This window comes from Polistes fuscatus, unplaced genomic scaffold (genome assembly GCF_010416935.1).
Source record: "Polistes fuscatus isolate 324 unplaced genomic scaffold, CU_Pfus_HIC Scaffold9, whole genome shotgun sequence".
Taxonomy (NCBI): Eukaryota; Metazoa; Arthropoda; class Insecta; order Hymenoptera; family Vespidae; genus Polistes; species Polistes fuscatus.
The window spans coordinates 3,832,450-3,859,374 of record NW_025113173.1 but is presented as its reverse complement, the minus strand read 5'-3'; the positions used below and the strand labels follow the sequence as shown (position 1 = coordinate 3,859,374).

Genomic DNA, 26,925 nt, shown 5'->3' with positions numbered 1-26,925 from the left:
AATGATTTCAGAATTTTTCGTATTTTATTAAAAATTTAATATGGGACAAGCTAATAGTTTGAAATTTTTATTTAAAAATGTTATATTTTTGAACAATAAAACTTACCTGCAATTTCTAATTTATCACCTTCGTATACGAGAAGTGGCCCACCACTATCACCTTGACAAGAATCTTGAGTACCTTTACCAGCGCAAATCATGTTATTGGTGATTCTATTCGCTCGATATTTCATTTTCCGACACTGTGTCAAACTCCATACAGGTACTTGCACTTCGTGAACCTTTCCTGGCAACATTCCTCCTTCCGATGTTCGTCCCCATCCGATGACAGTTCCTTCTTTGCCAGCTGGATCAGAATCTGGAGAAATATAAAAAACTTAAAGTGTAACTACCATATAAATAATTATATTAATTATTATATTTTTTAACACGTTAATAACTGATATTGCATAACACAAATATGTATTAAATAAAAATTTACATTTTGAAAAATAAATTAATATTAACGTTAATAGATAAATATTTTATCAATTTAATAGAACTTACTGTTCACAAAAAAAAGACATAATTATATTAATAATTATTAATTCAATTAATTTCTATTAGACAATATACTAATTTATAAAAAAAATCTTATTTTATAATATCAATTCTTAACGTGTTAATATATTATAAATAAAATCAACAGAATAATATGCGATACCAGCTTGAGGTAGACACACAGGTCTAACAGTTTTTGTAAATTTGACTGGCTTACGAAGCTTAAGCAAAGCCACATCGTGATTAAAAGAATTCATATCGAAATTTCGATGACGTATAACTGCACTAATTGCTCTCATTATTGCAACACCATCTGTATTCACATATTGATCATAATCACCGAGTATTACACGAATTTTCGTTCGTTTCAAACTGAAAGAAAAAAAAAAAACACGAATATAAAATTGTGTTCGTTTTTTTTTTCTTTTTGATTAATCATTTATTTAAATACATACTTTCGTACACAATGAGCAGCTGTAATAACGTAATCATTATTAATTAGACTCGCACCACAATGAAAACGTCCATCATAAACCAAACGAGCTATCCATGGATATCTGTTTGGTATCGTTGGTCTTCCACCAACTATACGATTTTCTTGATTTGTTATACCACACTCTGATCAAACAAATTATTTAGTAATTTTATCATAAAATCCTATAATTTAATTTTTATTTACAAAAAGAAAATAGATATTTTAATTTATCTTTCCGAGAGAAATAAATTAATTATTACTCAATGAAAATAATTTATATTAATATTAATTAAATATTTTATTAATACTCTTCTTCTTCTTTTAGTGTATTGTTGCATTCTCTCGCGATTAAAAAAAAATATATATATATTTATTTAATATAAAAATATATAATAATAATTTTTGTTTACCGCACGTGCAATTTCGTGTATTTTCATCGTCATCAACGCCGGCAGTGATATCAATGCCAAATAATTCATCGAACAGGAACTTTCCGGTACGACTAGAAGATCGCTGAAAAAATAATTACGAGGTGATATCTATGCGGGAAGTACGCTCACTTTTCAAAGCAAATTATTAACAGGAACGTGCCAGACAGGGGAAAGTGACAATGATTCGAATTGTGGGTCAAGGTCTTCCTCGTAAAATCGACATTCACATAGCTAAGCAAAGGTTTTATCCATCCGAGTGTTACGTGTGTACGCATCATTTGTCATTGTTCGGTTGATTAATATCCAATCATATTCGATGTACGTTGAAAATATTTAATTGATAAGACTCGAATAATAAAAAAATTTATTCGATTAAAAAACAATATACTCACGGTTTGGTTCCACGTCAAAGGTTCAAGGTCAAGACTTTGAACGTATACTCCCTGCAGTGTAATAAGAAGGAGAATGAAAATCTTGAGCTTGAGCAAACGCAAGTTCATCTTTCGTAGCACCAAATATTCTTTGGAATATAACCGATTTCTTTTTCATTGATAATACACGTACAACACAAACATCAATTTCACGTATGAAGATCCCACGTTGTCTCTCTTATGTCTCTTTTGATATCTGATCAAACACAAGAAATTGAAGAGATATGTAAATTAGAAAAATAATATATCCTTTGAAGGATCACGAAAGATAAGCAAAACTTTGCAAGATTTGCAATGATCGAGCTCTTCTGCTGCATACGCTTTCACCGTGGCACCAAAAAGACAGCAAACTGTTGGCCAATCAAGACTCCAGCCTGACTCTTTACGTTCACGAAGAAAGTTCCTCTTCCACTCTATCGATTTGTTACCACTCTTCTGTCCGTTTCATTCAGTATGCGTAGTCGTCGAATGTTGTATTGAATTTCTTGTTATTTCATTTGCAAATTTCGTCACTTTCATAAATCTATTTATTTTGGGCATAAAACGTTTGTTATCGTGAAGCATTGTTGTTCCAATCTCGATTGAATTTCTCTTTCTTCCTCTGTTACTTTTATTCAAGTTTTCTCTCGGAAGATTTTACTTTCCATTGAACTAAATTCGAAATGTGATCAGAAACAGTCTTCTTTTTTTACCACCAATAAAACTCGACTCTTGCACCGAACTAGACTAGACGAGTACTAATCGTTACAGCTTCGTCTCATACACGAATACATGAAGCATAGTCACTCTCTACTGCTATTTCCCACCATGGATACACAACCAGACCTTAGATTCATGCTATCGAGTTTGTTAAAACCCCACTCTCGAAATTCGAGTTCACATTCCGTGTACTACTTTTGACTAATTTCTCTTTCACGAGTGATGCTTTTGAAATGATCGAACAAATTAACGTTTGAATTTTTCTATCGGATATCAAATTGAACTTCCGTTAACAAATACTTGCCGTTTCGATAAATCTCGAGTAAAGTTCAAAGACACTTTTGTTGCATGGAATAAACAGGACAATTACGAATTTGATGAAATCATTTCACTTGCGTGTCGTGACAGAATCGTTGAAAATGATTGCGTGCTTATTATTACGTTCGATGGTTGATCATAGACATCGAAGGATTCTCCATTCGGAAGAATCTCGCGTTTGTCGTTAACGGTTCGATGGTTTCACTAACCCACATTTCGCCGTTGAAAGCAAAACGTTTCAGACTAGTGACCCGGTTTTCGTTATTGTCGCCTTCGCGTACCTTTAAAAATGTTTCTTCCGCTACGTTACAATTGTTCCTTATCTTACAAATACCAAGAAAAATGTATAATCAATAATATTTCTCTCACTTTACTTATCTTTATTTAATAAATAAAATATATTGTCCTCAATGAAACAAGGCGTCACATTCTCTAATACCTAAATAATATTAATAAATTTATATATATTATATTATAATAATTCGACTAGATTTTTATAGTTTACATAAGCGTTACTTAATTAATTCAAAATAACAATATTAACAAATTCCACGTTCTTCAATAATTTTCACGACTTTTAACGTCTACTTTTGTTTCGTTTTCTTTTTGAGATCAGAACGACAAGACTCTTCTATTACGTGAACTGTCTTTTCAAACATTGTTAGATTATTTTTCACGTTTGAAGAGTATGCGGGGGTGGACATACGCATTCGTTATCAAGATGATCCTTCAACCAACCCATGTAATTGTTTAATCTCGTATATATTCCAGGAAAATTAGGTCTCGCGCAACCACGACCCCAAGATATTATACCTGAATAATTAAATAAATGAAAAAATATCAATATTATTCTTATATTATTTTATAACAATATTTGTTGACTCACCAATCACTTCCAAATGGCCGTATGATCCTTTCACGTGAAGTGGACCACCACTGTCGCCCTTTTAATGAAAATAATTTGATTAATATTAATAATAGATTTTTTAAATGATTTACAATATATGTATCATTATAAATATAATTTTGTATTAAATTAACTTACAAAACATGCGTCACGTTGTCCATCGAGGTATCCAGCACAGAACATATTATCGGTTAGACGATTTTTTTGATACCCAGCTTGATCACATTCTTCCTGAGACAAGATCGGAACATTAACTTTGCGTAATTTGTCGCTGATCGGTTTATTTTCACCTATACGTCCCCAACCAACCACCGTAGCCGTTGCACCGGTATAATCTATAGCTTCTGTAATCGAAACGGATAACTTGAAAAATCAATTCATTCAGTCTGAAAGTTCGAACATTTACTCACTGTCTTCTGGTAAACAGGCAGTTCGAACGATACCATCCAATGATACCGGACGATCCATTTCTATGATAGCGATATCATTGTCAAAAGTATACGTATGAAATTCTTCGTGAATAATTATGGATTTGATACGACGAACTATGGCTGTTGAAGCAAGTTTCGTTCGATCACTATCGGCTATCACCAACTTAATTGTCTTCATTTCGAATCTGACAATTGACAAAAATCTTACGTTATATATTTAATTTTAATTAGTAAATTAATTAATTTATTAATTTAATTAATATTTAATTTTTAAAAGTAAAAAATGTTATGTGTTTACCCTTCCAAGCAATGAGCAGCTGTAAGAATGTGTCTGCGCGTGATCAAACTTCCTGCACAATAAAATACACCTTGTTTGGTCATACTGACCATCCAAGGATATTCAAAGACACTTGTTTCGTTACCACCTACTATTCTTGTTTTTCTACCGATCCCACAAACTGAAACACAACAACGAATGTTTATTCATTAGATTGTTCAGAAAGTAATTTCGTTTTATCGATGATAAATAAAAGCCAATTTTTGTTCACATTTAAAATGAAAAAGGTTTTAAATATCATCGTGAACGATTGAATTCGATACATTCTAAAAAAGAAACAAATGTGCGTTATAATTTATTATTATTTTGTAAAAGTATATCTATTGTAATTACCACAATCGTTACAAACGTTTGGTCTTTTTGATGGGATTCTATTTGATGGATCGTAGTCGATGTAAGATGTATCATCTATTGTTGAAAGCCTACTATACCCAGTGTTCCTTTCATCAACGTGCATTTGAACATTCGTCGTTGTAGCCAATGTGCTTCTACCGTTCTGCAACATCTGTAACGTGACGAAACGATCTATCGCATATAAATAATGAAATTAACGTTTTATTTATTATCATTCATATTTCCATAGACAATTGTCCTAATTTTAAACAATAAATTGCATAAAATTATTCTAATAATTTATATTTTAATAGAAACATTTATTCAAATGTTATTACTCACTTTCATAATCACTTTTTCATATAATCATACGTTTATTAAGAAATATTTATGAAGTCTTTAATTCGAAATGACTGCTGGTTAATAGCAACAAGTAGTTGTTATAAATACGAAAAAAAAAAAAAACGAAGTGTAAGAGAAAGATAAAACCTCGAATCATGTAAATACTAATGTATAATGAATGAAAAATAATAAGATAAAAAACGAAAGTGTTTTTAAGGTGACCCGAACGAAGTTAAATTATATAAAGATTAAGATTTGAGATTAAGATAGCGAAAGGATGAAAAAGTGAAAAGAATGAAAGTAAAGTAGAGTAAAAACCAAAGAAAGAAAAAAAAAAAGGATCACTTAAATCACTTACCACGCGTGGCAAAGCGTAAACGTAAGAGTGCAGACAGAACAGGAGCATGATTTTGCATGGTATTTTCGCGTGACAATCCATAATTATTTTTCCAGATCTAGATTTAGATCTAATCTGTATATATATTTGTATGTGTGCGTGTTCGTGTAAATATATATAAGTTTCTATGTGAAAGACGCCTGCTGCTAAGCGTGGATTCGCGTTGCAAGATTCGCGTAAGGGCACGTCAGTGTTGGCTGTATTTGCGTGCTTATGCCAGGTGTGAAAAGGTATTAAAGGTGTCGTCGAAGTTTTGCCGTTTTATACTAAATTATAACTAATGAAGCATGGCTGTAAGTGGGGATCGACAGCCTTGAATGCTGCGTTTGCATTGGCAGATGTTGCATGTGACAGCTTTTAAATCACCCGGCTCAACTGGTGCGGTGTCGTCTCACCTGCGTACTCATCCTCAACTCTCATACTTCGCTTATGAGACGCGAAAAAGGCTTCTACGTAGACGATATGTAAGTAAGTATGGTGTATTACTTACCTTCGTCTCATCATCATTGTTATGGCGCAATCGAATCTACCATCAACCACAATCGGCTAACAACCAATGTCAAACAATCACTTATTCTTTTTCTTCTTCTTCTTCTTCTTCTCCTCCTCTTCTTATTTTCTCTTTTTCTTTTCTATTATTTTTCACTCTTATTTCTCAAGGATTTACACGAGACTGGATCAATGTCAATTTCGTCAGCGACGACGCCAAGATCGCGAAAGTTAAACTTTGAGTTATTTCGATTCATTGACGACTGTGAAAATGTTCTTTTTTTCTTTTTTCTTCTCTCTCATTTCGTCAATTATTTTATATATTTTGTAAGGATATATTTTTTTTATTAACTAATTGTAAATATATATTTTAGCAGTGAGATTTTTTATCTCATTTTATTGTGAATTGTTCTACATGTGTATTTAATTTAAGTATGTTTTCATCTTTTTGGGTATTTATATTTATTTGCCATTTTTATTTCTTTCGTTGAATTGTTTTTATTTTTTTTAATAAAATGAGCAATTAAAATATTTTATCTGTTAACGACAGTTCACATTAATTTAAAAATTAATTCGTTCGATCAATAAAGTAGATCATTTATTCGTAAACCGAAAACATTCCATTAGTTTTCTTCTCTTAAATATTAATATTTTATTAAATTACGTAAGTTGAAAATGACGACGATCAAGAAAGAGAGAGTGAACATTGGAAATTTCCATCGAAGATAATTCACCTTCTTATGGTGCAAATGAAATACCTATTTAAATATTATATAACTTTCCATATATGGAGCTTCTGCATGCATCAAAGAGACATCTCGCGTGTACGTACGTTCATTGCAGTGATTTCACTTTCACTTGCAAATTATTTTCTTTCTCTGGGTTCGATAAGCGAGTCGTGACGATGAATAGCACGAGGAAAAAAAACAAGATCGTTAATTTTCAATCGCGCGATTCGATTCTCTCAGAGAAATATATTATTCACGAAACTTTCTTGCTCGTTAAAACTGCAACACAATGAAATATAACAATGAAATTTGACGAAAGTGAAAAGACATTAAGTTGACGATGATGTTGGGTCCGAGTTTCCCTTGCAAGCAACGATTATCACCCCACAACTCATTCAATTCGAATTGAATTACTTTTCTGAATATGTAACTTATATTTTCGTGAACATAAATTTCCATGCAGGTGTCAGTCATGTATGAAACATTGAAAGTGAAAAGACAGTGGACATTAAACTAAAATAAATGATCAAAAAATTCACGTATATGAACGGAGAATAATTTTTATACTCTCATATCAGATACAAAATTTCTGCTTATCATTGATTAATTCAGTCTAATGAATATTTAGAATGTTCTGGTTAGATCTGAAGAACAATTTTAGGCAAATTGATTGTCATGATTTTGAATATTGTATGACCATGTGTTTTAAGAAAATGTTCATAAATATTTGATCTTTGATATGATCAGATCTTATTGAGATGAATGTATTATAAATAAGGCGAGGCTCCCCTGATAAAATGGAAACGGCGAAACAATAAAATAAGGTGTATCGCCCGCATGAGGGTGTTATGACCCACATACCTTGACCCACTGGCACACGTTACAGGTGGGGCACAGTCATCCGTTCTGACGCATCTTATCTCGGGTACTTTGTTTAAACCGGAGTTCTGATAAGGTAGGTAGATTGTACGTAAGCTGCGACGACCTTCTTGGCTATCGAAGATTAACGAGCGAGAAAGGACGAAAGGCGTGCTCGTTTTTACGCTCGGTCGATCGATCTCGACGTGATCGTTCCATTTCGTTTTGTTTCTTTCCTTGCGCTAATAAACGAAATAAAAAGAAAGAGAAGAAGAAAAGAGTGACGATGAAGAAGAAGAAGAATTTACTAGACGTCCCATTTCGATGGGAATCGTAATAATAATAGTAACTAAAAAAAACAAAAAAAGAAAAAACAAAGTAGAGAAACTAGAAGCAATGAACGATTATCGTAGCCATCATCATCTGGGTCACTGGTCCTTAGATATGTTATTTTTTTTATTATTTCTGTCCGTCTTCCTCATCTTAGAGAGAAATCACGAAGCGAATCTCGAAGAGAGATAAATTTGAATAATCTCAACCGGTAATGAATTTTCGATCGTACGGATGATAATATATCTGTCCGGTTATTTCACGCTGAATTAACATACGACTAGCCTAAATTTCTCACTCCTGCCACTCGTCCATCCACTATTCCGTATAAATAAAGTTGTAAGACGGAAGTCGAGTCTTGTGTGAAAGTTTGCGCTGTCGTGAACGCGTTAAAACATCGGCAGGTATCGATTCAAGCTTAGCACTTCGGGAAATATATTTAAAGTTCTTCGTGAATTGTGTGTATATGAAGAAATAACGTATATCGAAAGAATAGTGATAGATTTGTTTGTGTGTGTGTGTGTATGTCGTGCGTGTAATCGTGCAAGGGATAATAATGTACGTTAGGATTTTATTCGTTGCAGTATCGTTAGGCGTATTCGTTACGGCATCTGATAACGAGGTACGTAAAGATGTGTATGTATGCAAATATTATTTGTAGATGATAAATTCGTTTAGTATTAATGTTACGAAATTATTTCTCATAGACGAGATCGACTTTATCTAACGAAACATTCAACTTTACAACCAAGGATACAAATATCACCGATGATAAAGGATTTTTTGATTGGCTTTACGCTTTAATTGGCAAACCGATACCAACCGCTACACCAATACCAGAAATAATTGAATCTCTGAAATGTCCTTCGTGCGGTACGTAAAAATAATTTCATTTTTTTTCGTTCAAATGTAAAATAAAATTGTAATGCGTTATTAATATTGATATGAATGTACTAAATTATTTGATCACGTGGACAAGTTTATCAATTTTTAGAATAAAGAAAGAGATAAAAATTGTCGGTCGTTTATTTCAAAGTGACAAAGTGATTTACGACTCTAAGTAAAATAGAAAAATATTTATAGAATACTTCTGAAAGATTTCAATCTTTGATTCATCTCGAAATAGTCACCTCTTGATTTTAGTATCGTCTTAAATAGTCTTGGTATACCAAGTTACCATTTCTGCGATTTTGTTGAAGTAATTTGTTTGAAGAAATACTGAATTATATTTTCAATTCATTTCCAATGCAAATAATACTATGAACAATTGGATATAACATTCATTTAAATCAACCATATATCATTTTGTAATATTGATCAAATACGTAAAAATGAATTTCAATAATAATGTTATTTTTTCAGTATGTGGTTTGACAAATACACAGAAACGAATAGTAGGAGGTGTCGAAACGAAAGTAAATCAATATCCGTGGATGGCATTGTTAAAATATAAGAAACGTTTCTATTGCGGTGGATCTGTTATAAATTCAAGATACGTTTTGACAGCAGCTCACTGTGTTGACAGGTATGATCACGTCACTTCCTGGATCCAACCTACCACAGATCTTAACTTTACTTTTCATAATTGATTTCATCGTACGATTTCTCTATAGATTTGATCCAAGTTTAATGTCCGTCGTTATTTTGGAACACGATCGAAACTCTACTACGGAAACCCAAATACAAGAATATAAAGTGGAACAAGTTATAAAACACAGTGGTTATTCATTCGTGAATTTTAACAATGATATCGCTTTAATCAAATTGAACAGCGTTATCGCGTTTGAAGGTTTAATGAGACCTGTATGTTTACCGGACAAAGGTACGTTAATTAAAATTAAATTAAGATTTTAAACAGGTGTATATAAACATTTGCTAGCACTGAAATGTGCAATATTCGATGTAATATTTTATGTAATTTTATTTTCAATTATGCGTAACACAATTTTTAATTATTATATTTAACTTTTTCAAAAAGATTTAGTATTACGTAATTTTGATCGTAAAAAAAGTATTAATCATTTATAATATTAAGACGCGATTTTCTTTAGGAAAAACGTATTCTGAATCGATTGGTATTGTTACTGGATGGGGCGCTGTTGAAGAATCAGGATCCGTTTCAAACACTTTGCAAGAAGTTATGGTTCCTATTCTCTCTAACAGTGTGTGCCGTTCATTGAACTATCCATCAAGAAGAATTACAGATAATATGATGTGTGCTGGATACGCACAAGGAAACAAGGATTCTTGTCAAGTATATCAAAAATCTTTTGATTGATCATTCTAATCGATCATTGATCATAGATTTATTATATTACAAATGTTTTAGGGTGATAGCGGAGGTCCTTTACATGTTCTTAACGATACTGTTCATCAAATCGTTGGTAAGAATCCTATTGAATTTGATTACACAACGAATTATTCAGATTTTTTATTCAATAAATTTGTTCATACATTATTAAGGTATAGTCTCATGGGGTGAAGGATGTGCGAAACCCAAATATCCAGGAGTTTACACTCGAGTAAATCGATACCTTACATGGATTCAGCGTAACACGTTAGACGGTTGTTATTGCTGACACAGAAATATTAATGATCGATAGAGACTGATCAAAATCATTTTAAATGACCCTAATATTTGCATACGTGATACTCAATAATACTGGACATGACGTTTTACAGTAAAACAAAACAGTGACGGAGATTATTTATTCATCTATTTATATTAAATTATTGTTTACCTTTTTGTACGACAAAAAAAAACATATCGATATTTATTTTATTATAAAGAATGAAAAATATTATTTTAAACAAATTCCCAATTGTGTGTGTGTGTGTGAATGAATGACATGCTGAAGATTCGTATGAAAAATGTTAATTTAAGATTAGGAAATGGAATCGTGATCGAAACGAATCAGTTTGTTGAGTGAGTGTAACGCAGATAACATTCGTACAGGGGTTCTTATATATATATATATATTTATGTATACATGTATATGAGAAGTTTCACACATCCAAAGAGTATGTTAAAAGGAAGTTGTTGGGCGTGCGCGCGTTCGTGCCGGGACAGTGGCTACGTAGTAATAAACATGGCAGCGGAGAGCAGCGAAGGTTTGCCAATATCTCCGTCCGAGAAATCGTTGACCGGTAGTTTAGTGTCTGATGAAAATGAAAAAATCGTATCCCGTTCACCGTCGAGTTATTCCATACGAGAAGATAAATGGCCAGATTTGGTAGTGTCAAGACCTAAAAAATTGGACGCCTGGTGGTCGCCGAGACGTAAGTACAAACAACATACCAAACAAAGTCGAACGATGCGAGCGCTATCTTCTTTTCTTACGATCATGCGCTGCCTAATTTTCCAATTTCGGCGCGCTTATTTAAAATGACACATATCTTAAACTATCCTGCGTTAATTTAAAATAATAAACCTAAAGCTATCCTGCGTTTATTTAAAAAAAACAAAGTAACGTTCGTTTCTCTGTGCCGAACGTTCGCCATCTTTTTTTTTTTTCGACAATTTTTATCTGGTATAAAAAGTGTTATAATATTTTTAAAACGTATAACGTTTCGTTCGTATAATTTAAATAAAATATTTATAATAATAATAATAATAATTTTGAGATAACATTAATAATATTCATGATTAAGAAATTCGTTTGCAGTCTTATCGTTAAATAAACGATAAGTTTAATCGAGGTCATAAACTGTGACCACGCGTTGATGTCTTTACCGATCCGTTGGAACTCTCACAGTCACGTGTAATATCCGAGAATCGTCGAGAGATGTCGCTAGTAACGTTATCGTAAACTATCGATTATCATAGGTGGAGGCAAAGTCGGCGGGAAAATCAATGTTTCGTAGGCGCCGGGGAATACGCCATTTCTATCGTGAAACGTTTTGGTATCGACGTATAAACGCGTCGACATCAGCAAACGCGTTCGACAGTTTAGTCGATTGTTTATTGTTCAACAGAGTACGTACACACAAGCACGGTCCCAATTCGATAAAACGTTTCAAACGGAGAGTTCGAAAAAAAAAGGAAAACAGTTACACGATGTTGTTACGATATTATCGAGAATTAGGTAACACCTTTACGATTATTCGCAAGGATGTTTCCACGCGAGTTGGAACATTTGTTTAAATAAACGACGTTTATAAAATACGAGATAATCATCTATTATTATATTTTGTCTGAACCTGGATCGATATTTAATTAACATCCGAAGGAACGATACAATCGAAGAAGGAGAAAAAGGATTAGAAGGGACGGAAAGATTTTCTCTTCGTCTGCATTGCGGTTTAAAGTTCGTAATATGAAATCTTGGTCGGTTAGATTCGATCGATAAAGTGTCGAGGTCGTCATCGGTTGGAAGAGAGAAGGAGAGAAGAAGAGGAAAAAACAAAGAAAACAATAAGGCTAGGGTTTTCTGGAAAGATCTTCTATGCGGCAAGAACCCCAGAGCGGCTTGAAAACGCGACCTCCGGTCGATCACGGTGGTCTTCATCACGGCGGGGTCATGCTCGAGGAGGACATGGCCGGTGCCCAGGACACAATTTACCTTTGCAATTTTCGCGTGTCCGTTGACGGCGAGTGGCTCTGTTTGAAGGAACTCCAGGACGTCGAGTTTTCTTTGCAAGACTCGATACAACGTTCACCTTCGCCACCTTTACCTTTAAGTGGTATTGATCATCATCCTCATCGTCGTCGGCAACAGCTGTTATCCGATCAGCGGGATTTTCGCGATGCATTGCCGCCAACTCCACCGCCGCCATTGCGTCACGTCTCAAGCTTGTGTCTGTACTCTTCTGCTTCTTCTTCTTTCTATCCTTCCTAATTCCTAATCCTTCTAATTCCTTCTTACCACGTTTGTTTCGTCATACCATGTCCTTCTTCCTTGGTCCTTTTATCCTTCGTTTCATACCTCCAGCAGTGTTCGTTATTTTATATTTTATTCTTTTTGTTATTATACTTGGAACTGATCAAGTTGTTTTGTTCCTCTATTTGGATTTTATCAGAATATTATTTTCATTTAGAAAATGATTCACCACGTGGACGGAGTGTTTCCTATCGATTTCGTACGCTTTTATATGTTTCGTAATTTTTTCTTGTTGTTGTTTTTTTGTCTTTCTTTACATGGTCTCGCTTTCACGATATATATCATCGTCTTTACATACCTTTTTCAAACTCGGGTCACGCGAACACTCTTTTTTACGTCAGCGAATGCACTCTCTTTCTTCTACGCTCTTGCACGTACTTTTTCTACATTTCGCATGAAGAATCTCGGATCGTATTTTTTCATTTTTTGTCACGATTCTTATCTAAATTTCGTCGTTTTCGTCAAAAATGATCTTAAATCTATTCGCAATTCGCTTATGCGCCTACGGCTTATTGCTTTTCTCAAAATGTTTATGAGTCGAATCACAATTGGCAAATATTCCGAGTATGAACGAATAAGAATGAAAGAAAGAAAAAAAGAAATTGATTGAAAGGGAAAAGGTGGAAATATAAAAAAAAAAAGAAAAAAATTCGTCGGGACATTGAAAATTGATGAAAGATGAAAACGGAAGGAATATTTTTGCAGCACGAGACCCGGTGATCATCGAAAGGAGTAATCTTGTAAACATTTCTAAATTGATCGTGAAAGAGCTCATCGAAACTTCATTGAAATATGGACGCATGCTCGATTCGGATCACATGCCCCTGCAACATTTCTTCATCGTTTTAGAACACGTACTCAGGCATGGTTTGCGACCGAAGAAGGTAAAGGAGTTAATAAAAACAGAAAAAATCATCGAAGTATTGATCGCATTGATCAATTAACGACGATTCAACTTCGATTGCAGGGTTTACTTGGACCCAAGAAGGAGCTTTGGGACATCCTTCAACTCGTGGAGAAATACTGTTCTGAAGCGCAAGATATTACATCCAGTATTCGCGACTTGCCGACGGTTAGGTACCACGCGTTTCACTTGTTTTATTATATTTTTTATCGAATATTCATTATTCGCGTCATATCTTTCATAGGAATATGCATTGACGTTACAAAATTATAATGAGTTTAAATAATTTCAAGTGTTGCGTCATGATTCTAATATAATTTGTCATAGAAATGATGGATTTTTACTGACAATTATGAATTTGAAAGATTCAATTTTTTAACGTAAATTAAATTGTACAGGATAAACAATGGATAAATTGTTAATTATAACATTTTATTGATTTTCAAAATATATTTTAATTGCTAAATATTATTTTTCTAAAGTATAGGTTTCAATATCATTCAATTTACAAAAGTATAATATAAATATTACAAAATCACACACACAAATAAATTGTTAATGAGTATTTTGATTATTCAGTAGTAGTAAGTTTCAATATAATTCAATTTATAAAAGTATAATATAAATATTACAAAATTCCAAAATAAATTGCTAATGAGTACTTTGAGTACTTTGATTATTTACAATTATTTCAATTAAAATTTTATAAAGTTGTCGTACACACGTTAAAGAATTTTTGTAAAGTAAAAATCCAGAGATCTGTTTCGTGATTTCAATTTTTCAAACAGAATTAACAACGATACTTAGCTTCGTTTTTAAAATCACTCGAATCATTGCATATTCCTATTATTCGGTTCGACCATTATTCAGAGCATCATCATTATTTTCAGAACTGCCATGGGCCGGGCGCGTGCCTGGCTTCGAATGGCACTCATGCAAAAGAAGTTAGCTGACTACCTAAAGGTTTTAATCGATCACAAGGATGACATTTTGTCTGAATATTTCGAACCGGATGCTTTGATGATGAGCGAGGAAGCTATCGTGGTAATGGGCTTGTTAGTTGGTTTGAATGTGATCGATTGTAATTTCTGCGTTAAGGTCAGTTCATACAAAAATAAGCAAATCAAATGAAATCAAAATCAAAACTATTCAATAAAACAAAATTCAAACTCGAATTAACATTTTCGCGATAGGAAGAAGATCTCGATTGTCAACAAGGTGTGATCGATTTTTCGTTATATTTGCGTAATAGCAATCACATACCTGGAGAATCACCTGACGACGAATTAGAAAACGACAACATGACAACTGTCCTCGATCAAAAGAATTACATCGAGGAACTTAATCGACACTTGAAGTAAACCCAATTATCCTTTAATTTACGATTATTTTTCTCAACTATCGACGAGAAATGATTAAAAATAACAATTGATGACACGTATTTTTAGCGCAACCGTGACGAATCTCCAAGCGAAACTTGAATCTCTGACTACGACTAATGCATTAATGAAAGAGGATTTGTCTATAGCAAAGAATAATTTTCTATCGTTGCAAGAAGAGAACAGACAACTTAAGAAAGAATTAGGCATAGAAATCAAAGATGCTAATGAGGTATACTACTTTCTTTTTTCGTTTTGTTTTTCTTCCATTAAATCGTAGATGAAGATTTAGTTTTGTTGTTGTTGTTTTTTGGGGAATTAGTAGAATTAGTTTTTTGATGTATTATTTTAGAACGGCAAGGCTCCTATTAAAATAACGGAAACCACGACGGAAATCGAAGAACTTCGAAGTAGACTCGAATCGGAGAGAAAATTGCGACAGGACACGGAAAAGGAATTGCAATTACAGGTTTATTATTCAATTTTGATTGAATCAAATGAATCGTCGATTGTTCGTTTTAATAATTCGAATCGATGACTATAATAGATAAGTATGAAGTCCGAGATGGAGGTGGCGATGAAATTGTTAGAAAAAGACATCCACGAGAAGCAGGATACCATAATATCGCTTAGGCAACAACTCGACGACATCAAACTGATCAACTTGGAGATGTACAAAAAATTACAGGTGATTCGAAAGCTTTTCTCAGAAGTCAAATTATTCCATTTTTACAAATTAACATTTTTTTTTTACTAACCAATATACCTAACTAATCTTACAACGTGAATTTAGAGAAGAAAAAGAAAAAACACCAGAGCATCTTTAACGATTCATTTATTAATCTCGTCATCGCGCGATTGTAGATAAGAAGAAATTAGTGATATCACGTTTACGATGCAACGCACACATGCACACGCATACGAGACTTTTTCTTTCTTTTTATTTTTTTTTTTTGTTGATTTATTTTACGACGGAATAGGAATCATTCTTGGAAATGAGGTATAAGTAGAAACGAATATATTAATAATTGAACAAAATTTAAGATTAAGTTAGGCGTATAGAAACGGAACTGCCTCTAGGCAGTCTAATATTCTTTTTTTAACTCACGTTTCAGATTTTATCAGGTACACAGGGAGTGATACAAGGGGCAAGCCCAAATACTCGCGGCACTTAGGTTCTTTTGTTATTAATTTTTGTTCGTAAAGTAAAGTAAAGTAAAGTAAAGTAAAGTAAAAGTGAGAGAAGCGTGTGTAAGAAGGAGAGGCTTGCATACACATATCTATTCTCTGTTTTTTTGGATGTGTGTTTCTTCCCTTGTAGGAATGCGAGCACGAGCTGACGCAGAAAGGTGAGATGGTGAGCCGTCTACACGCCAAGACCAATCAGATCGGCAAGATATTGAATAATCTCGAGAAGTACAATCATCTAATGAAGGATGGAGACAATATACGTACTCCGACTACGCCCTGTAACGCATCTAAATCGATTTTAAATAAAAATAGTCCAACCTCTCCGAGAGGTTCGTCGTACGGAACGGAAAATCATCAGAACGATCGAACGTCGTGCGATCATCTTCAACGTAACGTAGATAATAAAAGACCGAAGGAATCGTTTGAAAAATCTAAAAGAAGCAAATCCAACGACGACGTTGCCGTAACCAACGTTATCAATGATAAAAAAACATCTTAAGGGATTAACACAATTATTTGTTCCGGTCAATTTTTATTAGGGAGTCGTCTAATTGTTATAAAGCAACACTAACAACAACAACAAACATTAAAATATCTCTTTTTCTACGACGTAAAACGTGATAATATTGAAATCGTTAACTTCATCGCAATTTCGACTAATTTTTTCGCTTGTTCAGCGAAGAATTGTCGCTTTCCTATATGCGCTCCTTTCTACACGTTGATTCGCGCGTACTCTCATTGATTATCATAAATATATAATAATAGTAATAATAATAATATATAATAATAATAATAATAATAATTATATATATCGCTCGACGTTCGATCGCGAGCATCGATTTCGAAAAGTTTGTACTTTCTCGAAAAAAGATATAAAAAAAGAAAGAAATGCGAACTATGCGCCGAAATCGAGAGAATTGAATTTACGTATTTAAAAAAGAAACTCTATACGTTCTCTGTTTAAGCAGGCGCAGGATTATAAAAGGACAATAATCCCGAGAATAGTTTTCTCCGAGTCCCTATATTATCCTCGTATTTTTCAGAAAACGAAACTCAACTATTACTACTATTACGATTCGATTTCCATTATCTTATTTGCTGATTCAGACCGAACAAATTTTCTTATTCTTATTCTTATTTTTATTTATTTAAGGGGTTGTACGCAGTTGCGAGACTCGAAAAAGACGTATTTTCATGAATTTTTTCTAGAAACAGTTTTTATTTCTCAAAAAAAATTGTTGGTAATTCAAATAGAGCCAACTTTTGAGAATACAATAGCGTCCTCTAAAAAACGACGTTTGGCGGTGATCTTCATTTTGGCGGTTTGTATTATTGAAATTAAAAAATATGGTGGATTCTTTTAAAGGATAGATTAATGCAGGTATTAAAATCAAGGAATAATAAAAATTTTGATTTTTGACAAAATGGCGTCTATTTGAAAAATAGTTGTTGTTTTTGACTAAAATTTTCGCTCTAAATTGTTACAAAAAAATAGTAATAAATTTTGTTAAAAATTATTCCTTATACTTAATACCCGAGGAATATATCTAAGAAGATTGTGTAAAAATTTGAAACCGATCGGTTAAGCCGTTTTTGAAAAATTACGCATAGTTAAAAATTTTTGTTTGCAGCTTACATGAAGTGAAGAATATTTGTCGAATCGATTTGAAATTTTCAGAGAATATACTTAAATATATATACATTCCGAAAATGCAAAAAAAAAAAGAAATCGATTTTTTGAAAATCCTAACTGCGTATAATAACCCCTTAATTTCGATCAGTACACATTTGCTCGAATATATATCTTTTTTTATTTTTCTTTTTTATATTGAAGAAGCATTTATTTCAGGAATGTGAAGCTTCCCTTAAGCATAAGACAGAACTGATCAAAAAATTGGAGGCTAAAACACTCTCGATGACCGAGACATTCCAGAAACTGGATGAACAGTACGTTTGTTTGTCTTTCATTAATATTAAGATTATATAGGTACCACGAATTTTATTCGATTATCACATCTCGTCGTGAATATTTTATTGATTAAATTCTTTTATCATTTTCTTTGTTTTTTTAATATATATATTATCGTTGATATTTGTTAACAATACGAATTATTTTGATTAGAGTATATATACCTATGTTTATTCGTCAAATATTTCTGGTAGATTAAATTGAAATATTTAATATTAAAATATTCAATTGTCGATTATATTAACCCGTTTGTTTTATCATCGAATGGTGCGTCGATTTAAAACGAATCGCACATTTGTGATTAATTGAACGGTTAAATAATTATATAGAACATTTATTTTTTACTTAGAAATCGGGTTTAATAAGATAAATAGGTAACGTAGCTGAAAAAAAAAAATAATTACGCTACCGGTCGAATTCTCTTTATGGGGATATTGGCAAATCTTCATTAAACAGCTACTCGATAAGACTTACCTCGGTGTATAACTTAGGATTATCGAAATATATGAGACACACACACACACACACACAAACATACATATATTATATAATAATAATATTAATAATAATGTTTTTCGCAATAATCAAGTAGATTTATACCCAATTAGGCGATTTCATTCGAGATCATAGTAAAAATATCATATCGTTCTAATTCATCAAACTAATTGTATTGTTCACGATTCATTCACTCATTTTTTCTCTTTTTAATCAAAAGAAATATGTGCTTTTATATTTAAGGAACTGATTTTGCGTTTGGTTCTTTCGTTATTTTAATATTATCGATCGAGCAATAATAATAAAACGAAACTAAAAAGAATAATGTGATAACGTTCGTTGCTCGAAATTATGTATTGGCATTAGTGAAATTGCCATAGAAATTGCATCGTTTTCTTTCCAGTGAAATATTTTCGTTGATCGTTCGATATCAGAAATGGTAAACACATTTATTATATAAGCATCGAGCTATGGGAGGTTGTCATAATGCACCAGAAATGCTAAATGCGTGCGTGCTTGTATTAATAATTACGAAAACAAATAAAATCATCAAATAAAACCATTTGGAAGTTTGTTAATCCTTCAAATTCAAGATCTAAATAAGATCAAATTTTCTTTTCTTTTTCTACAATTTCGTTTCATTTTCTTTCCAATTAAATTTCTTTCGTTCATATCGAGATACGGAGATCGTTCCTTCCACGATTATAGAAGGTAAGTTAAGTATATTAAATATTAGTAATTAAATATACATAAAAGAGAGAGAGAGAAAGAGAGAAACAAAGAGAAAAGTAAAAAGTACAAATGAAATCAAAGTTTACGTTAAGCTGATGGCTTTTATTCTTACCCCATGAATTCAATCGTTAATTCTTGAACAAAACGTTTGGACCTCCCATATAGCTTTAGAGAAACAATACTTCCTTTTGAATAATTTTATAAAAGTAAAAGAGAGAGAGAGAGAGAGAGAGAGAGAGAGTTAGAGAACGAATTTGAATGTGAATAACTTTGTGAACGGAAGATTTGAAAACTTTCTCCTTTATTATTACATTCAATCTCTGAAATAATATCATGAAAATTATTGAAATAACAAGATTACAGACTCTCAAATCGAGTATCCCAAAAGCTTCCGGTCTCTCTCTCTCTCTCTCTCTCTATTCTGTCACGTTAATTCAGGCTCTTTCAATAGCACCGACCGATATGCAGAGAAGCGATTAGTTAGACTTAACCAGTTTTAGTGGGCCCCCATTGTTTTAGATCGTGGCCAATTAAACGCGCAAGTTTAAGAAAATCCCTTCTAAATCGATGCAACTTCGTATTCCAATTTCACGGATATTGTTGGTGATAGTGTGGTGTTAGAATGAATTATAATTATGGTAAATAATATTATGTAACGAGAGAGAACGTTAAAAACCGAACGAACTAGTCGCAAAAAACAGTTCCATGAATGCAGTTGAAAAAAAGAAAAAATATAAAAAAAAAAAAAGAGAGGAGAGAATAATTTTCTCCTTTAATATGGGGGTGCGGGGGTGGGGGTAGGGAGGAGGAGGGTCAGGTTTAAATTACTTTCACTTTTCATTCATCGCTATTACATTTAAGATCATTACGCGTATTCATCGTCAACGTAATTACGTTTAGTTACGCGTTACTTGTTCCTTTAAAAAAAAAAAAAAAAAAAAATAAAAAATAAAAAAAAGGAGAGCCAATGCTTTTAAGAATTAAGGTAGAACGATGTGACTTAATTAGGCGCAAGGAATTGGACGGAGTTAAAGCAAGGACCGAGGAGAAGGCTAAGGTCTTAGCTGCCGAGGCTGCTGAGAGGACAGCACGAGCCAAGGATTTTGAGAGGGAATTACGAGTTGAACGAGAATGGAGAACGTCCCTTCAAGAATCATCGATCTCTAACGCGGAAAGGATTTCTCAATTGCGTCAAGAAAACGATCAGCTTAAACAAATGTCCGAGGTACGGATTAAAATCTAAACTTTTGTTAATAATTATTTTTTCTTTGTTTATAATTAAACGAAGGAACATTGTTTTTTTTTTCTTCTTGTTTTCTTCTTCTTCTCTTAACAAAATATATATCGCAATTTTCATTTAATTTCTTTCTTACAGTTTTCTATTTTTTTTTTTATTATTATTATTATTATTATTCGTTGAAATAAATGAATTGGATGAAGAAATTCAATCGTATTATTTCAGAAATACGTAACACTCCAGGAAGAATATTACGCGTTAAAGGAAATCTGTTCGGAACAAGAAAGAACTCTCGAGGAACTTGGGATGCAGTTGAGCGCAGCTAAACTTGCGACGGTCGAATTACGCGAGGCTGCTGACAATGCACAACGGCAGTCGCAGCAAGATGGCGGCGGGACTGCATGGGCGGACGATCGACAGGTAACCCATTGCAAGGGTTGTAATCGTGAGTTCAACATCACTCGTCGTAAGGTAATCAAACTTTTTAATTACCCCTTGGATCAATTATCTGCACCATTCTTCCCTTTTACTTCGATCAGCTTTCGTCGTTGTTCCGTTCCGTTCCCCCCGTTCCCTCTCCACCTCCACCTCCTCCTTTTCCTGTTCTTCAATCGGTCGTCTTACATTCGAATCGACATTTACTAAAGAGAAGAGACTACATGCACCATCCTTAATCGTTCAATTATCTCCTGGCAAAGTGGAAATTGCAACTTCATCCTTAAAACTTGTATTTCAAGGTGATAGTAAACAAGTACCTACCATCACCAGAAGCTTTCACATCCCATGATCCTCAATCGAGGAAGCGATACTACTCGTGTAACAACATTCCACTTAGAGAGGCCTTGTCAAATCGATTATGCTAATGATCTCGTTTCCAGGATGATGATTATTATCGAGTTACACTGAAGTTCGGGGAATCGTTAGATTCGTCTAAAAAAAGAAACAAAAAAAGAAGGGAATAACCTGTTTCGTTGTCTTTATGATGACGTTATACGGATGCCGAGAAACATTCTTATCGTTAGTTGTACTACAGTTGAAATGTATTTTTTTTTTTTGGTCTTCTTCTTCCTCCCTTTATTCTTTTTCTTTCCCATTTTTCTAGCACTCTTCCTCCTCCTCCTCATCCTCGTCGTCTTTCTCTTTCTATTTTGCTGCTTCCATCGCAGGATACTTTTTCTTCTTAACACGAATAACGCGCCGGCACGGTATAAGCACTTAAAGTATTCACGGGGAGAGATCTGATCGTTCCGAAGTGCGGTTGCGTGCATCGATAAGGTGTAGTGGTCAGGAAGGGTAAAGGGAGTGTTAGGACGAAGCCAAAGAGAAGAAGAGTGAGAAAGAGAGAGAAGAAATAACGAGAAGAGTCGAACGAAAAGCGAAAGAGAACGAAGCTAAAAGAGAGAGAGAGAGAGGGAAAGAGAGGTGGTAGGCAAGCATTCGTCATACGGATAAATTCCGCGCTGAAATTTATACGCGCCAGTACCTTATCGAAATTTCGTAGACGTGCACGATAGACACGATTTACTGTAACGGCTAGCTAACTTCTCGACACTCAACGCTAATCGTGAGCAGTATTCTTTAGCCTTCACACGGTACAAAGAAATCCGATTACCCAGCTATCGTTGATATTCTCTTTTTATTCATCGTTCACGCATTTCCGACATACTCAACCATTAGAAATAGTCAAAAGTAACGAAAGAAAATAAGAGAATGGGGAAAATGTGAAAAGAAGAGATATAGAATGGAGTGCAAAAAAGCTGAGATTGTGAGAGTTATGAAGTTTAGGTTTAATAAAAATAGCTCGTAGGGGGTAGGGAGAAGTTATGTGTCCTTTGCTTAAAAGCCTTCATATTCCTTGGAAGAACCAGAACGTCCAATTACATTATTGCACCATCACCCGATTTATATTCATGATTACATGTCATGCATGCAGGTTGTGCATGCATATTCAGCTCGCGGATGCGATAGAGACGTTGCGCCGTTGTTCCGTGAAATACATTTAGACCTGTATTCGTCTCTTTGTTTTACCAAGGTAAGAAAAGGAGACGGTTTGAACTAGGAAAGGATATCTACCGTTGGACGACGATGTTGCGAGAGTGAGAGAGAGGTAAAACGGGCCCGTGGCTTGATAGGAAAGGGAAGGCTCGTAAGTTATTGCATAATAACAAGGCAGGAGTACCCGAGGCATCCTTGTTACTCATTTTTCGCGGCGTGGATGTATTACCATACTGTTTAATATAGACCATGCCAGCCGCGGACAAGGTTCGTCCAGATGGGAATCATACCAGTAGGCAAACCTTCCCTCCAGGGCTGCGTTTACCTTCGCGAGCATCCACTGTAGGAAGGCGAGAGTTGCCACCTTTCTCTCTTCTTTCTCACTCTCTCTCTTTCTCTCTTTCTTTTTTTTTTATTTTTCGACTCTTGAGGTGCTAGTCCTTACCAGGAAGTTCGTAGGAAAACCACGCCGGGGTAGATGCAAGCTCGCGTACTTGCACATGCAAAGGCATGCAAAACAATGACCCAACCCATCCCCCCCTTGTACATTTCTGTCCGGTAGGTACGTTGCCTTTACTCGAACACTTCCCTTCAGCCAATCCTCCCTTTTCCGGAAATTTTTCCTCACTACTCCGAGCTTTCTGATCTTATTTCTACGTACAAATTATTCTTCTTCTTCTTTTTCTTATTCTTATTCTTCTTTCATGCTTTAAGTGTATATATCTATCTTTGTTTTTCATTTTTATTTTTAAATATATAATATATAACTTATTATTATTTAATTAAATATTAATAATATTTTATATAAAATATATAATATATAATATAATGCGAATGGAAATAAAGAAATTTTTTGTAGGATTCCGTTAGAAAAATGATTCATTAATTCGTAAGAAACACACACGGGTATCGTAATAATTTTTTTCTTCGAGTGGGTGTTAAAACGTTCGAACGGAATATTTCATGAAAATTTTCTAATCTCCGTTCTGTTCAATCAACGAAGTCAACGCGTTTTTTCGATCACATTTACTTCCAAAGAAGAAGAAGAAGAAGAAGAGATCCTCTTTCGTCAGTATTCTCATCGATTCATTCTATCGATAATTTTCATATCGACGATTTGTTCGATATCTTCGGTAATGAAACCCCACCACCACCACCACCGTTATTATTTTTCCAATATGCTTTTCTTTGCTATAAGATATTATGATACGTAAACTGTGCCGACCCGATTTTACTTCGCACAGTTACATTCACTCATATTTCTTTTATGCATCAACGAAAGACATGCATCAACTTGATCGAAAACTTTCTTTACGAAATGTACGGTATTATTATTATTATTATTATTATTATTCCGAAAGAAATCCTATTTCCATTCGATACAAAATAGAAGAAATTAGATCTACGATCAATTTTCAATCATACGCGATATTATTTTCTTCTTTAACTTTGTGAATATTTTTCTTTTTTTTTTATATTAAATCGTTTCAATCAAATATCGCGTAAAATTTCAATTATTTTTCTTCTTTTATTTTTGATTAAAAAAAATAATAACAATGATAAATAAATATCGGTTTAAGAACAATTAGAAAATAACTTCTCATAAAAAATCAACAAATATCAATATTAATAAATAGTCACAAATATTATTTTCTCTTTAACTGTGTGAATATTTTTCTTTTTTTTTATATTAAATCGTTTCGATCAAATATCGCATAAAATTTCAATTCTTCTTCTTTTATTATTTTTGATTAAAAAAATAATAACAATGATAAATAAATATCGGTTTAAGAACAATTAGAAAATAACTTCTCATAAAACATAGACAAATATCAATATTAATAAATAGTCACAAATATTATTTTCTCTTTAACTGTGTGAATATTTTTCTTTTTTTATATTAAATCGTTTCGATCAAATATCGCATAAAATTTCAATTCTTCTTCTTTTATTATTTTTGATTAAAAAAATAATAACAATGATAAATAAATATCGGTTTAAGAACAATTAGAAAATAATTTCTCATAAAAAATCAACAAATATCAATATTAATTAATAATCACAAATATTATTTTCTCTTTAACTGTGTGAATATTTTTATTTTTTTTATATTAAACCGTTTCGATTAAATATCGCATAAAATTTCAATTCTTCTTCTTTTATTATTTTTTTAATATATTATAAGAACAATTAGAAAATAAATTCTCATAAAAATCAACAAATATCAATATTAATAAATAGTCACAAATATTATTTTCTCTTTAACTGTGTGAATATTTTCTTTTTTTTTTATATTAAATCGTTTCGATTAAATATCGCATAAAATTTCAATTCTTCTTCTTCTCTCATCTCTCTTCTTCTCATAAAAAAGTCAACAAACATCAATATTAATTAATAATCACAAATATCATCATTCAATCCAACTTTTCGTACCAATTATAAAACACGAATAAAAATTAGTATCAATCCAAGAGCATTACCTCTGACTACTTTTGTTACACGAATACAAAAAAAAAAAGAAACTAAGTAAGTAAGTAAGAACAAAAAAGAAAAAAAAAAACAAAAACGTAGGTAGAGAGTCGAAGAAAGAAAATTCAACGCGCAAGTTTACGGATCGCCAACGGTCCATCATTTGGTCGACAGTATCTTTTAGATCTGATCTCGAAGAGACTGATTTATTCTACTTGGAAAGTATCTATAAGTAGGTATCTATCTCCGTTAAAAGATAAGATGTAAGAGAGTAGAGGGTGGTTCAGGTTAGACAGAGAAAGAGAGAACAGGAACGAGAGTGAGTGAGTGAGAGAGAGAGAGAGAGAGTATACCCGGTAGAAGGAAGTTGCAAGCACCAATCTACTGCGTTTAGGTCGTAAGTCATGCTGATGGGACGGTTCAATAATTAAGTTCGTTGAGGAAATCGGTTATCGAGACGATATTATTCGTCGTCTCTTACTTTCCGGTAATAACTGCTAACTTGGACCGCGCACGTCGAACCCATTGGGTTCGTTCGTTCATTCGTTCATTCGTTTATTCGTTCGTTCGTCGTCATCTTACTTAGCTGGGATTCAATTTAGATGTAAAATTTACTTGGGCATACTCTCGTGGGTTGCTCTTCTTAACCTGTTCATCTTCTCTGTCTCTGTTGATTCGTTCTTCTATCTCTGTCCTCAGTTTGTCTGAGACTCTCTCACTTGCTACCCTTTCTCTTTCTCTTTTCTTTTTATTTTCATTTGGGTGTTCGACGAAATTCACATTATTATAATAGAAGGGTCGGTAATGGTTCGAAAATAAAGAGCTCCGATAGGTGGAAAAGTAAAGAGAACGGTTTTTTTTTTTTCTTACACTTTTAGGTGGAACGAGTTCGAGGTAAGGAACGTGTACTTCTCGTAAAATTCTGTCTTTATCGTTGCGGTGGTCGACAAAACCTTCCTCTTCCTCTTCCTCTTCCTCTTCCTTCCTTCCTCCCTTTCCCTCTCTCTTTCTTACCAGAAACGTTCGTGTCTATGGGAATTTTTGTTCTTTTCCCAAAAGAGTACCAATCGATTTTCAACGCATTGGATACATTTTATCGATGATATGAGATATACTTTTCACGTTACTTTTCTTATTCATTATTTTGTCATATAATTTAACCATCTTATTACAATAATATAATACATGTATACATATATAATACATATATAATACACAAAAAAAATATAATACATATATACATATATAATACATCCTTTTCTTATTCATTATTTTGTAATAATTATTTAATAATATATATATAATTATTTAATATTAATATTAATTAAATTTTAATATTATAATTAATATTTAATATTATATAATATTAATTAATAATATTATATAATAATTATTTATAAAAATTAATATTAAATTTTATTAATATTATTATAAATATAAATATATAATTTATATTTATAAAAATATAAAAATAAAATATATTATTATAAATATAATTAATAATATTTAATATAAATAATTTAACCACCTTATTATACAAAGATATAATACATATATAATATATAATACATATATAATACATCCTTTTCTTATTCATTATTTTGTAATAATTATTTAATAATATATAT

General features: G+C 32.8%; 2 protein-coding genes across 5 annotated transcripts in view; one reads left to right on the top strand and one right to left on the bottom strand.

Annotated features, from left to right (window-relative positions):
* LOC122525732 overlaps positions 1 to 26,925 on the bottom strand; it is a 94,191-nt gene that overhangs the window by 1,029 nt on the left and 66,237 nt on the right. Inside the window, exons 2-13 of the mRNA XM_043648659.1 lie at positions 4,903 to 5,074; positions 4,531 to 4,690; positions 4,212 to 4,417; positions 3,940 to 4,145; positions 3,781 to 3,838; positions 3,572 to 3,707; positions 3,018 to 3,212; positions 1,839 to 1,986; positions 1,426 to 1,528; positions 996 to 1,158; positions 704 to 912; positions 107 to 358 (exon numbers count right to left, since the gene is read on the bottom strand). Of these exons, the coding sequence (XP_043504594.1) occupies positions 107 to 358; positions 704 to 912; positions 996 to 1,158; positions 1,426 to 1,528; positions 1,839 to 1,986; positions 3,018 to 3,212; positions 3,572 to 3,707; positions 3,781 to 3,838; positions 3,940 to 4,145; positions 4,212 to 4,417; positions 4,531 to 4,690; positions 4,903 to 5,074 (2,008 nt within the window). The remainder of the gene's footprint in view (positions 1 to 106; positions 359 to 703; positions 913 to 995; positions 1,159 to 1,425; positions 1,529 to 1,838; positions 1,987 to 3,017; positions 3,213 to 3,571; positions 3,708 to 3,780; positions 3,839 to 3,939; positions 4,146 to 4,211; positions 4,418 to 4,530; positions 4,691 to 4,902; positions 5,075 to 26,925) is intronic.
* Positions 11,111 to 26,925, top strand: part of LOC122525706 (protein RUFY3) — a 16,920-nt gene continuing 1,105 nt past the window's right edge. The window contains exons 1-11 of one of the 4 annotated variants that reach the window (XM_043648625.1): positions 11,111 to 11,325; positions 13,632 to 13,810; positions 13,894 to 14,003; positions 14,721 to 14,928; positions 15,024 to 15,187; positions 15,279 to 15,441; positions 15,562 to 15,678; positions 15,757 to 15,897; positions 18,250 to 18,347; positions 20,605 to 20,821; positions 21,059 to 21,304. In XM_043648625.1, coding sequence (XP_043504560.1) covers positions 11,136 to 11,325; positions 13,632 to 13,810; positions 13,894 to 14,003; positions 14,721 to 14,928; positions 15,024 to 15,187; positions 15,279 to 15,441; positions 15,562 to 15,678; positions 15,757 to 15,897; positions 18,250 to 18,347; positions 20,605 to 20,821; positions 21,059 to 21,304 — 1,833 coding nt within the window. In that variant the 5' untranslated portion in view covers positions 11,111 to 11,135. Of the gene's footprint in view, positions 11,326 to 11,854; positions 12,844 to 13,631; positions 13,811 to 13,893; positions 14,004 to 14,720; positions 14,929 to 15,023; positions 15,188 to 15,278; positions 15,442 to 15,561; positions 15,679 to 15,756; positions 15,898 to 16,530; positions 17,532 to 18,249; positions 18,348 to 20,604; positions 20,822 to 21,058; positions 21,305 to 26,925 lie in introns of those variants that run through there. The other 3 variants (XM_043648627.1, XM_043648624.1, XM_043648628.1) reach the window with 3 other exon arrangements.